Source organism: Hippocampus comes, unplaced genomic scaffold (assembly GCF_001891065.2).
Source record: "Hippocampus comes isolate QL1 unplaced genomic scaffold, H_comes_QL1_v1.1 scaffold92, whole genome shotgun sequence".
NCBI lineage: Eukaryota > Metazoa > Chordata > Actinopteri > Syngnathiformes > Syngnathidae > Hippocampus > Hippocampus comes.
This window is the reverse complement of record NW_017805379.1, coordinates 1040806-1052945: the sequence shown is the minus strand read 5'-3', so window position 1 is coordinate 1052945 and position 12140 is coordinate 1040806. Positions and strand designations below refer to the sequence as shown.

The 12140-nt window shown below is 42.2% G+C and overlaps 1 protein-coding gene across 2 annotated transcripts in view; it reads right to left on the bottom strand.

Annotated features, from left to right (window-relative positions):
* The window catches only part of bmp4 (bone morphogenetic protein 4), a 14737-nt gene extending 2949 nt beyond the window's left edge, over window positions 1–11788 (bottom strand). The window contains exons 1-3 of one of the 2 annotated variants that reach the window (XM_019872681.1): window positions 11458–11788; window positions 4483–4605; window positions 2879–3249 (exon numbers count right to left, since the gene is read on the bottom strand). In XM_019872681.1, coding sequence (XP_019728240.1) covers window positions 2879–3242 — 364 coding nt within the window. In that variant the 5' untranslated portion in view covers window positions 3243–3249; window positions 4483–4605; window positions 11458–11788. Of the gene's footprint in view, window positions 1–2878; window positions 3250–4482; window positions 4606–10990; window positions 11119–11457 lie in introns of those variants that run through there. The other variant, XM_019872682.1, reaches the window with a different exon arrangement.
* Window positions 11789–12140: the final 352 nt, after the last annotated feature.

The window sequence follows — 12140 nt, the reverse complement described above, 5'->3', positions numbered from 1 at the left end:
GGGATGTAGGGGAGAGGGGGGGGAAGGAATGTTGTGTCTACTCTTTTCCTACATAATCCACAGCCCAGTTATTTCATACCCAGAACCTAATCTCGCCCAGGTGGTTCTGATTATTAAAACTCGCATCGCGGCTTGTTTGCTTGAGATGTATCCCTCAATTTATTACTGTTTTTTTTTCTTTCGTTGACACAAGTCGGTTGAGTGGGACGTTGGTGAAGGCGATTGAATGAAATGAATGAATGAATGAAGAAAAAAAAATAACATGAGGAGCGACGCGCACGATGACGGAGACTTACGTATGGCTTACGTACACGTACATTGCGTCACATGCACGGCTACTTTCACCTGACTCTTGCGACTTACCATTCAACTTCAAATTCGGTGTCTTTTTAAACTAAAAATAAAACATACTTGATTATCTGTCGTCAAAGTTAGGTATAGCTGCCTTGTTTGTGTAGAAATTAGCATGTTTCCTCAGGGAGATTTGGGTACTTTCGATACGTCGAGTAGACCTTCAAGAAACCATTTTTTGTATCCGACCTTTTCAAACGGCGAAGTCAAGTCCAAAATTATTTTAACAATCAAATGTTCTATGCACCCCCACTAGTCTAAACACGGCATTCTAATTCAGATTCCTTTTGTGGGATATGAATTAAGCGGCAAAATCCGATCGTTTTTACAGTATATATATCTCAGAGGTGGGGGCGGCCATTTTGCCACTTGCTGTCGACTAAAAATGACATCACAGTTGCGCAGGGCTCAGGTGACGAAGTAAAAACGCGGTTAACATTCGAACCGCCTGTTGTCATTTTTGCTCGTCTCATTTTTGGAAACAGAGGCGCTGGAAGCGACAAAAAAGTCACGATGTGCAGTGAATATGTCGCCAAGCTGGCGACATTGCCTGCTAGCTTGCTTGTACTGATAAGACAAAAGCTTACCTTTCAAAATTAAAGCGCTGTCGATTTTGCATTTTACCTCATGGTCACGGTGAGGGCAAGCCAGAGAAAGTGGGCAGGTCTGTTTAAATCTGCTTGAGAATTTTTTTTTTTTTTTTTTTAAGACTTTCATGCTAGTTCCCCACGAGCTTAAACTAAAGTTTCGAACGTCAACTTGCTTGTTTCCCCTCTGGTTCATTCATTCCTTGACCCTTAAGGATTTACCCGACTCGTTTAAGGCTTTCCAACCACAGTTTACCTCCAGCAGCTCAGTCGACCACAAGTTCCTTCAACATTAATCGAAAGCCGCCGGCCTTGGTGGCCGCAACTGCGTCCCGTCCGCTGCGTCGTTACGGGCCTCTGAGGCACTTTTTTCCATCTCTCTCTCTCTGTGCTCTCGGGCGCCCACATTGTTAGCAGTGGGCGTCTTTATTTAGAACGCGGCAAGAGTAGCATTAAAGATAATTGCACGGTGAGGAAGGTTCTTTTTTTTCCTCGCATAAAAAAAAAAAGGCCATCTCTCCACATAAACTGGAGAGTTGCAGTCCAGTTTTCCGAGTTGCTCCCTGCAGGATGCGGTCAGACGTCGACGTCGGTAATATGAAGGTATGCCTTTTTTGCTTAAGCCGTTCACCAAACCCTTTCATCCAATGAGGCTCTTGAGTTTTTTCAAGCACATTTTCGCAGCTCATCAGGCAGCGTTTGGTGACGTGCACACTTCAAATCTAGATGAAGGCCAGCTTGGCGGGGGTTCAGCTTTTACGCATATTTTAAGCAGCGGCTGAGCACAGCATTCTTACTTTCATGCCCAGATTTCCCAAGAAAATTCTTATTCATTGTGTTAGGTTGGTGTTAGAAATGCATGTTGGTCAAACTCGCACTTTTTTTTTTTTTTTTAGATGAATTTACTGCAAGCAGACAATGAACGAAACAAAATGAAAAATATGTCAGCTTGCTGACAGGGCAGACAATGACAGCGTGGACATTTTTGGCTAATGTTAAGCTTTTCATGAGCACACGGTGGACGTTCACTTTGGGCACATGCAAAATGTTCAATATGTTGACGAAAAGAAAATCACGTCCATCCAACGGAAGGAAAAAAATGGTGCAGAAAGAAGGAAACGCATTTTAAGAGCCTCATCATTGCGCTGGTATGTGTGCAAACGTTTATCCGCTTCTGATAAGACCTCGGGGTTTCACTATTTGCTACATTCTCATGATGACTGAGTGATCCTGATAAGGAGACCAAATGCACTTTGTATTGATAGTGACCCTGTGAGGTTTATGAAAACAATACATGAAATATTTAAAACAGACTGAACCTTGAAGTGAAGACAAACAAAGGAAGCACACAATTTTTGTCTTTACAAACCAAAGGCGCAAAAAAATAAAAGAAAGTAAGGAGAGAAAAAAAACGCAAATACGGAGCTACAGTGGTTCCTCAGCTTACAAAATTAATTGGCTCAGGAAGAAATTTCTTAACGAGAAAATTTTGTAAGTAGAGACGCGTTTTCCATATAAATGCTCTAATCCGTTCCAAGCCCCCGAAAATTCAGACATAAATGTTTTCTAAAATATCAAAAATGGATCAAAATATGTAACAAATACATGTTACGATTAGATTATTGCACAATAAATGAGAGTTGTGCATAATCTAAAAAAAAAAAACAAAGAATAAAGAATAAAAATGATGGTCATTCCACTTTTAACTGCGTCCTCATCGTTTTTTGCCCTCTTTAATCCATGTTCTCTCTCAGAAGTGGTTTTCGCCTGGCGTTTTGTCAAGAACTGATCCAAGGACCTTTGCTTTTTGTCGGCTTTTAACAACAAAAAAATGTCCAAGGCAAACATCAGCATCGTGAGCGATCGCCGGACCGGTGAACACTTTTTCCGAGTGATTCACAATTACGTAAAACTATCGGAACCCCCCGCCCCATCCTTACCTTCATGGTGGAAGCCCCTCACTGTGTTGGCTCGGCTGGCCGACCTTTCCGGGTACTCAAAGGCAATTTCGTCGCCGCCCACGGACTCCTCTCCCTCGCCCGACTGCAGCCGATAAAGGTCCAGCAGGTAGCGCGGCACGGCGGCGACCGAGCGGCTGGGCCGGGGCCGCCTCTTGAGGCCGAACATGTGCAGCAGGGTGGCCTCGAAGTCCCGCAGCAGTTCATGGCTCTGAGTGTCCGAACGACCCTGCGGGCCCGCCACTTTCTTTTTTCCTTCTTCGGGTATCAGACTGGCATGGTTGCTGTCTCCCAGCAGGACTTGGCATATGAAAAGGACCATCAGCATTCGATTACCAGGAATCATGATGTCTCTGACGGGGGACACGGGTTTACAAGATTAGAAATTGAACTTTGACCCACACCGGAGACAGGACTTATAAACCGCCCACTAATTGTTTTGAACGAGGCTTGTTTACAGTAAAGAAGAGCACTTGCATTTGATCTTTGCGACAGACTTCAAAGGCAAGCCCAAATGTAATTGTAGTCGGCGCCGGGGGCGTGGTGGTCGTTAGGAATTTTGAGAGATTCCTGAACGCAAATTGGCGCGCATCAGGGCTGGTCTAACCCCCACAAACCCCGACTGCAGAAGATCCAAACTTTAATTCAAGTGTATTCTATCCATTTTTTGGGGGGGGGGGGGGTAAGGGCATTAGGATCAATATAAGCTTCTGTTTGGAAGTTGCATGACCACCATCTGGGGTGTGGGTAAAAATTTTGAAAATGGGGCCCAAGAACCTTGTCACTAACACTTGTTTTTTTCACATGCACACTTTAACGACTATTGATCCGCTAAAAGCAGGGGTGTCCAACTCATTTTTGTCGCGGGCCACTTGGGGGTTAACGTCTTTAGCAAGGATCATGGAAGTTCACACACATGATTTGCTTTCGCGGGCCGCATAAAATGACGTGGCGGGCCCGATCTGGCCCCCGGGCCTTGGCTTAGACACCGGTGTGCTAAAGTGTAGTCGCAGGTCTCCAGACTTTCCCTAAAATTGAATACTACGTTTTTCATCGAATCGCCCATGTGCGACCAGTATGGTTACAGATTTTTTATTCAAGAAAAAAAATATTTATTGATATATTTTATGGCATAAGGGACACATAAGAAAAAAATAACGCATTATAAAAATGAAGTTAAATATTTTTACATAATTAAACACTGCACAGAACCAATCCCCTTGACTGGATCATCAGATGATGATAAATCCACAGAGCCCGCAAACTATTTACGCTAAATCACGTGCGGCACAAATATTAGCACCCCCGATGCGAATACGCCGCGCAACCGCCTTTGGGCCAACAAAACGGCACTTCATCTTCTCCTATAGGACCAATTTTTCCACTGCGTTCGCGGCCAAACCAAAACTGGATTTACACACGCTTTCGATGGGGCCCGCGCAACCGCCTTTGGGCCAACAAAACGGCACTTGATCTTCTCCTATAGGACAAAATTTTTCCACTGCGTTCGCAGCCAAACTAAAACTGGATTTACACACGCTTTCGATGGGGTGACTTTCACAAAAATCGCACGCCCACTTACTTACCGACAGAAAATAAAGCATGGGAAAACAGTCCATGTTTGTTGAGAGCGGGCGGCAGACACGTTCTTCCAGGAAATGTTAGGTGGCGTTGGGCGGCTGCAGGAGAACGTAGGAGTGAGCTTGTTCCTGGAAGAGACACACACACACACACAAAGAACTTATAAACTTAATTACCGTAGATAATTGCAAACATGAAAACAAATGTCTCAAAGTTGTTGTTTTTTTTTTTTTTTTTTTTTTTTTAATGACCATCTGTGTCTGTGAAATTGCAATGATGGGATGATGACTAAGACGCGACCTTCGGCTTTTCCCTGTGAGGGGTCACCACAGCGAGTCAAACAATGTTTACCATGTTGGTGTCCTGTCATTGTTCCTGCTCAGAACCTAACCGCTAATCATCAGAAATGCATAATAAAATGAGTTGTCTCGGCGTAAAGCTTAAAACGCACGCATTTAGAATGTTAATCATTTCATGTTGATCTGTTCCTGGTTATAAAGCTAGCAGCGATTACGGACTTGGTGGTTTAACTGTTCCTGCACAAACCAATAAAAAAAAAAAAAGTGACAAAATGCACTCGTCTGGAGGTGAAACTTGAAAACGTCCCCCCACCTCAAAAAAATCACATTTGTACGAGCTTGTTCATGTTCCTGTTTAATGCCAAAATCAAATAATACCTTCAAAGACTCAGAATTGAGTCATCTGCATCTAAAGTTTAATACCAAAAAGATACAATTTTCTTTTTTTCTTTTTTTAATCCCCAACAGACTATCAACCCAGCGCTCTGCAAACTTGGGTCAATTCGTTCAAAGTAAACATGGCGAAGCAGCATTTAGCTGTGATGCTGCACGCCAGCGGAATAAATAGTAGAAGTCAACACCAAATATAAATACTTTTAAAACGACATTAAAAACGATGCTTTTATTTATTTACTTTGTCTTTTTACGTTCCTTTAATTAAGATCTTTTCAACATTTTCAACATGTGCTCATTTCAGATTTCAGGGAGCTACTTTTCATTTCTTTCCTTTGCTTGAAATGTCTTGAAATCTTTTGTTTGTCAATGTATTGAAATGTTGGCCACGAGCATTCTTTGTGTAATTTTTATCAAGCTTACTTTTTGTTCTCTTTGCGTTTCCTTTGGATTGTCTTCAGCCGTTTTGTGAGGAAATGCGTTGAGGTGTGTTGTACTTTTAAAGCACACTTTGTTGCCATCTGTGTGAAATGGGCAATATCAATCAAGCTCCTTCGCCTTCTCGGTTGACAACTGTCAGTCATTGCAAGCATGTCATCGACATTTTTCATCATAGCTGAGTTGTTGGCCCATTCCTGCTCCAAACGAAAATATTCCCAATCGAGACATCCGTCCGTGAAATAAACGAGGAGATAACCGCATCCTTTTTTTTTTTTAACTTGGTACTGACGTAGTGCAATATCTCAACGCGAAGGCTCATTGCAACCCAAGAGAATTTTCCAATCCAAAACACAGTATACCAAATGCCCCCCCGCCGCCACTTCAAAACAATTTTTTTTCCTTCCTTTACATCCTTTGCCATTGCAAGGATGCTGCACTCTTTGAAAAACTTAGCATAGCATCGCTCGGGCATTATCGGTCTAAATCAAACCTGAATCTCCAGGATGGGAAATTAATCAGAAGCATGATGGCACTTGTAGGAGAGAAACATAGGAAACAAATCTGCTGCATGTTATTAATAGACTTGTCAAGTGAGGCAACACATGTGAAATGATGTCGTAAGGTGGAACACTGTACTGGTTTTGATTTACCGTCTGGCACGGAGGTGAAAAGCATTTTCATTTTTTTTTTTTTTTGAGTGGGGACGGGGTCATTAAAAGCACCACAGTGTTAAATCACAATCGTAAACGTGTTTATTAAGCTTACATTTGAATGACGTTGGTCTTTGGTCACCATTTTAGAAGCTGAAGCCAAATGCGTTCATCAGAAAGAAGAAGAAAAAAGAAAGTATTTTTGTGAACCGGGAAGGGCATTTGACATCATTAAAAAAAAATTGTACTGCGTTTTTTGGTCTGTTTCTGTTCTTGCATAAAGGCAACAGCCAACGAAAATAATGAAAACACGTTGTCATGTGCAGAGACGTTGACCATTAGGAGGGTGTTATTAAAATATATATTTTTTTGTTCTTAAAAGAATATCTCGAGGAAAAAAAAATAGATGGCAGAAAATATCTGGCATGCAATGAAAAGCAAAGTCATTAGTTGCTTGATGGTCTTTAAATTGCTTCTCCGTGTGCCCTCAATTGCTCCCCTGGGAAAGATAAATTTTTGTGAATTGAATTGAAATCCGACCTGGCCGCAGTCAGTCGAGTAAAACAAAACATTGACCAAAAAAAAAAAAAAAAAAACAGCAAAACAAGAAAATGAAAAATTTGTAGATTTTTTTTTTTTTTTTACATTTCAGATTTTTTTTTTTTTAAATCATTTGGACAAAAACAAATTTGGATATGCAACACAATGTGGCAAAAACGTCACTTTGCGTATGACATCATATTCTCTTAACTTGACAGCAATCGAGTGCAAATTGATTCAACGTCACCTCTGATCCAAGCAGTCGAGCGCTGCGCGCCACTTTTCCCTCAGCCTCTTTAAGACGCAATGAATTGATTCAATTCTTCGCAACTAAGTCATCGAATATCCGTTATATGGCGTAACATGTGAGACCAGATAAACAAGCGTGTACTCCATTTTGCTTCGCTTGATCAATGACTCTTTCTCAGATGATTTTTCTGGACAGAAGCCTTTTGAAATCTTTTCACACTCGCAGAATCTTCTGAATGTGCTGAACGACGGTTTCACGCCATCGTTCAGCACACCAAAGCGCACGCCGCGTTCTTCATTTGAGACCTCAAACTAATTGAGATGGTTCGACCAAGTACTCATCCTCACCACCGAAATTCCTTACGATCATTGTTCATTGGAACTGCTGCTACTCTTTGCATGTACGTTGACGTACGAGCACCCCCAATCATGATTTTTTTTTGAGCAAAGACTATCACTTGGTCAATGTATTTATTTATTCATTTATTTTGCTTCATGTTGCGAGCCAAATTTAGATTGACGAGCTAGATTTGGATACACCGGCGCCCCAGTGAAGTGAAAAAAAAAAATAGAGACTCCAACTTGCTGATGCACTTGTACTTGGAACAATACAAGCAGTCAAACACACGAAACGAGAACATTGGCAAAAAGCCGTAGTTGGCCAAAACGTAAGATCCTGAAACTCACAGAGTTCTAACCGGCGAGACTATCACTTGGTCAATGTATTTATTTATTCATTCATTTTGCTTCATGTTGCGAGCCAAATTTATATTTTAAGAGCTAGATTTGGATACACCGCCGCCCCAGTGAAATGAAAAAAAAAAAATAGAGACTCCAACTTGCTGATGCACTTGTACTTGGAACGATACAAACAGTCAAACACACGAAATGAGAACATTGGCAAAAAGCCGTAGTAGGCCAAAACGTAAGATCCTGAAACTCAGAGTTCTAACCAACAGTGTTCCTGACGTCAATGCCCACTTTCAAGGGACGCAGCTCAGGCACACAGTTGCTCCTTTTAACTTTTATAACTTTCGAGAGGTTTACATGTGATGCATTAAAACACCTGACAAAAGGTACGGCCGTACCATATCGAATCAAATCGTAATCCCGCTGAACTGAATCAAATCGAATCATTCCACTTGAAAATAGTCTGTTCTTGAATGGAATTGCATCCTATGTATCGAGGTATGTATTGAATCATCTTTTAACACAGAGATGTTCAGCACTTGCAATTACGCTTTATGAAACATGTTTTTTCTTTCCCTTGTCATGTTTTTAGATAAAACGGTGCGATTTTCTTCATTAACCCTTTCATACGCCAATAATGATAACCTGTAACCTGATAACCTGATAAACTGTCCACTGTAGTAACCGCTGTCCCTGAAACGGTTAAAAACATAACAAATAATGTGGTGTTTTTTGGACAGGCTGGAACGGATTAATGGAATTTCAATTAATTTCAATGGAGAATATCGATTTGGTATCCGAAAAATTAAGTCAAAAAAACGTAGGCTGTGACCAAATTAAGCTTCTCAATCAAGGGACCACTCTACATGCAATAATACTTTTTTAATTTGCCTTTGACCCGCGGTCAGCCCACGGCTTGCTCGGTCATGACACAGAATCTTGTGCGTGTGTTGCTGTTGCTTATGTACACACACACACACACACACACACACACAAACACACACACACACACACACGCACACTCACATAAACATAGACACTGGCGGGAAATCGGCAGCCATTGCATGTTTGTGAGAACAGAACTCGAGGACGGTTTGGAACATGATCAGCTCTATTACCCATGGGGTGGAGGTGTGTGTGTGTGGAAGGGGGGGGGATAAGGTGTGTCTATGTGTGTGTGCATCAGTGACAAGCATTCATTGTACACAGAGAGAGAGAGAGAGAGAGTGAGAGAGTGAGTTGGGGGCTCCCCCATCATGACAGGAATTGAAAACATAGCGAGAGAGAGAGAGAGAGAGAGAGAGAGAGAGTGAGTCGGGGGCTCTCCCGTCATGACAGGAATTGAAAACATAGCAAACATCTTGTATCCGTACCGGTGTAAGTGGTGATGAAACCTCATCAGGTGCTTGGCTTCTCTACCATTTTCTGACTATGTGTTTCGGTGTTGTTGTTGTTGTTGTTGTTATGACGTCAGCACACAAGGCCCAGCTGCGGACAGTTTGCGGCGACAAACCCAAGAGCTGGCCGCAATTAGCACCCCCGGCGCTCTAAAACAGAATAATGTGTTTCTTGAAGAATTCTACTGGAGGGGGGAAGGGTTGGCGGTGCGAACAGATCAATCGCTAGCCGCCCCCCTTATCATTTGGGTGTTCTCTAATTGGTTTACTGTCACGGGAGGAGTAGCGGGTTGTAATAAACCACAAATATTATCAACTACTCTTGTGACTTCAAAGGGGAACTTCAAAGTGTTTACAGGAAAGTCAAGCATTATTTAGTCTGATGTTTTGTTTGTTTTCGCTCCCTTTCAAATATCAGCAGCTAACAAGAAAAATATGGTGTGGACTAACTTTTAAAAATCATGAAATGTTCCGTCTTATTTGATTACTATTAAATTAGGATTTATTTATTTATTGGTTTGAGTTGCCAGCGAAGCTTAGAAAAAGAACTCCAATAGTTTTCATGCAAGTCCACCGAGGGTCATCCTAAATTGGTGAAAAAAAATATGATCAAAGTTGCCTAGCCCTGCTGTACAACTCATGACAGGAATTGAAAACATAGCGAACATCTTGTATCCGTACCGGTGTAAGTGGTGATGAAACCTCATCAGGTGCTTGGCTTCTCTACCATTTTCTGACTATGTGTTTCGGTGTTGTTGTTGTTGTTGTTGTTATGACGTCAGCACACAAGGCCCAGCTGCGGACAGTTTGGCGACAAACCCAAGAGCTGGCCGCAATTAGCACCCCCCGGCGCTCTAAAACAGAATAATGTGTTTCTTGAAGAATTCTACTGGAGGGGGGAAGGGTTGGCGGTGCGAACAGATCAATCGCTAGCCGCCCCCCTTATCATTTGGGTGTTCTCTAATTGGTTTACTGTCACGGGAGGAGTAGCGGGTTGTAATAAACCACAAATATTATCAACTACTCTTGTGACTTCAAAGGGGAACTTCAAAGTGTTTACAGGAAAGTCAAGCATTATTTAGTCTGATGTTTTGTTTGTTTTCGCTCCCTTTCAAATATCAGCAGCTAACAAGAAAAATATGGTGTGGACTAACTTTTAAAAATCATGAAATGTTCCGTCTTATTTGATTACTATTAAATTAGGATTTATTTATTTATTGGTTTGAGTTGCCAGCGAAGCTTAGAAAAAGAACTCCAATAGTTTTCATGCAAGTCCACCGAGGGTCATCCTAAATTGGTGAAAAAAAATATGATCAAAGTTGCCTAGCCCTGCTGTACAACCACACAAGAAGCTGAATTGCATAACAAGACTGGGCAGTCCAAAAAAAATTAAAATGCAACCAAAAGCAAGTAGTCGTCGGTTAACTGGTGAATTAGATTAAAATAAATAAATAAATTAATGCTTAATGGATGGATATATTTACAAAAAAAAAAGTATAATGTATGTAATCCAAACTCCTCAAAGTCGACAATACAAAATTAAAAAAAAAAATCACTCTTTTTTTAAGGGATAAGGTGTGTCTATAAAAAAAAACATTTTTGGGGAAAAAAGTAAAAAGAAATGTGTGTGTGTGTGTGTGTGTGTGTGTGTGTATGTGTGTGTGTGTGTTTGCGTGCATATATATATATATATATATATGTACTCATACTCTTATACAGTGTGTGTGTGTGTTTGCGTGCATATATATATGTACTCATACTCTTATACTCTATAGACAGAAATAAGTAGTCCTCATTTCACTATTATATAACTAAATGCCCAGGTTTAAACCTAAGATGGTGTTACATGCTTACACGTCATCTTGTGTGCGCGTGTGCGTGCGTGTCCTTTGTCTTCCTCACTCCACTCAATTGAGACAGTTTGCACGCACGCTGTCACACGCTCCACGATTCTTAAAATGCACCCACGCTTTGAATTGAACAACCCCATCGCGTGTTACTCTCAAAGCACAGATGTTGCACAACGGCGTAGCAATGTGCACATCATAGGCGGGCAATTAATGACGGTGTCATTCGAACATACATCCATGCGTAAAAATGCCACTTATTCGTCCATTCGTCATTTAAAATGGCACCGACGTCACATTTACATGTTGGAATATGGAACATTCACTTTGCAACAACAACTTCACGTTGAATTGACCGTTTTTAACAAACAGTTTATAACAAACTAACAAATAACTGTTGCGCAAAGCAACAGGTTGGTTCGGTCCGTGAACGCCTCACCGCGGAGGACGCGTCAGCTTCCTCGCGAAACTCACCATCAGTAGAGGTCCAGGTCCAAACAAGACGGTCTCAAGTATGACGTGATACAGTAATAAAGTCCAGGAACGATCAACAAGGTTTTAAAAACGGAGCCTTAAATCGGGCGTCTTCTGGGCTCATTAAATCCCTTTCGAGGTGTCACCAGAAGCGCAGCGACGTCAGCGAAGGGCTCCGAGCGGGTCGGCCGGCGCCGCTCCTCGGCCGAAGGGAGGGAGGGATGGATGCGGGGCGGGAAGGAAAACGGGAGAACGAGGCGGTGCGCAGGAGGGACGTGTCCGAAATGAGCCAGCATCCGAAGCCCCGTGGACTTTTTATGTATCCGCCCAATTTCAATCTTCCTGCCCGCCTCTCCTCCTCCTCGTCCTCCTTCTTCTTCCATGCGCCCTCCCCCCCGCGCCGTACGCGACGCCCCCCTCCCTTCATCTGTCTCAAACACCTTGAATACCCCACCCAACACCCCTTTTTTTTTCACCACCACCACCACCACTCCTCAATAAGAGCACACGTTCTAATTGTGAACGCTCCAAAACGTCTCGTCTTGTTGTTGGTGTGTCATCCATCCACTTGCCCATACATTACTTCTTCAACATCCGTCCATCCGGTATTTGTCTTCTCCGGCCATGCATCCGACAATTTGCCGATCCATGTGGTCATCCAGTCGTCTGTTCATTTCTTCACC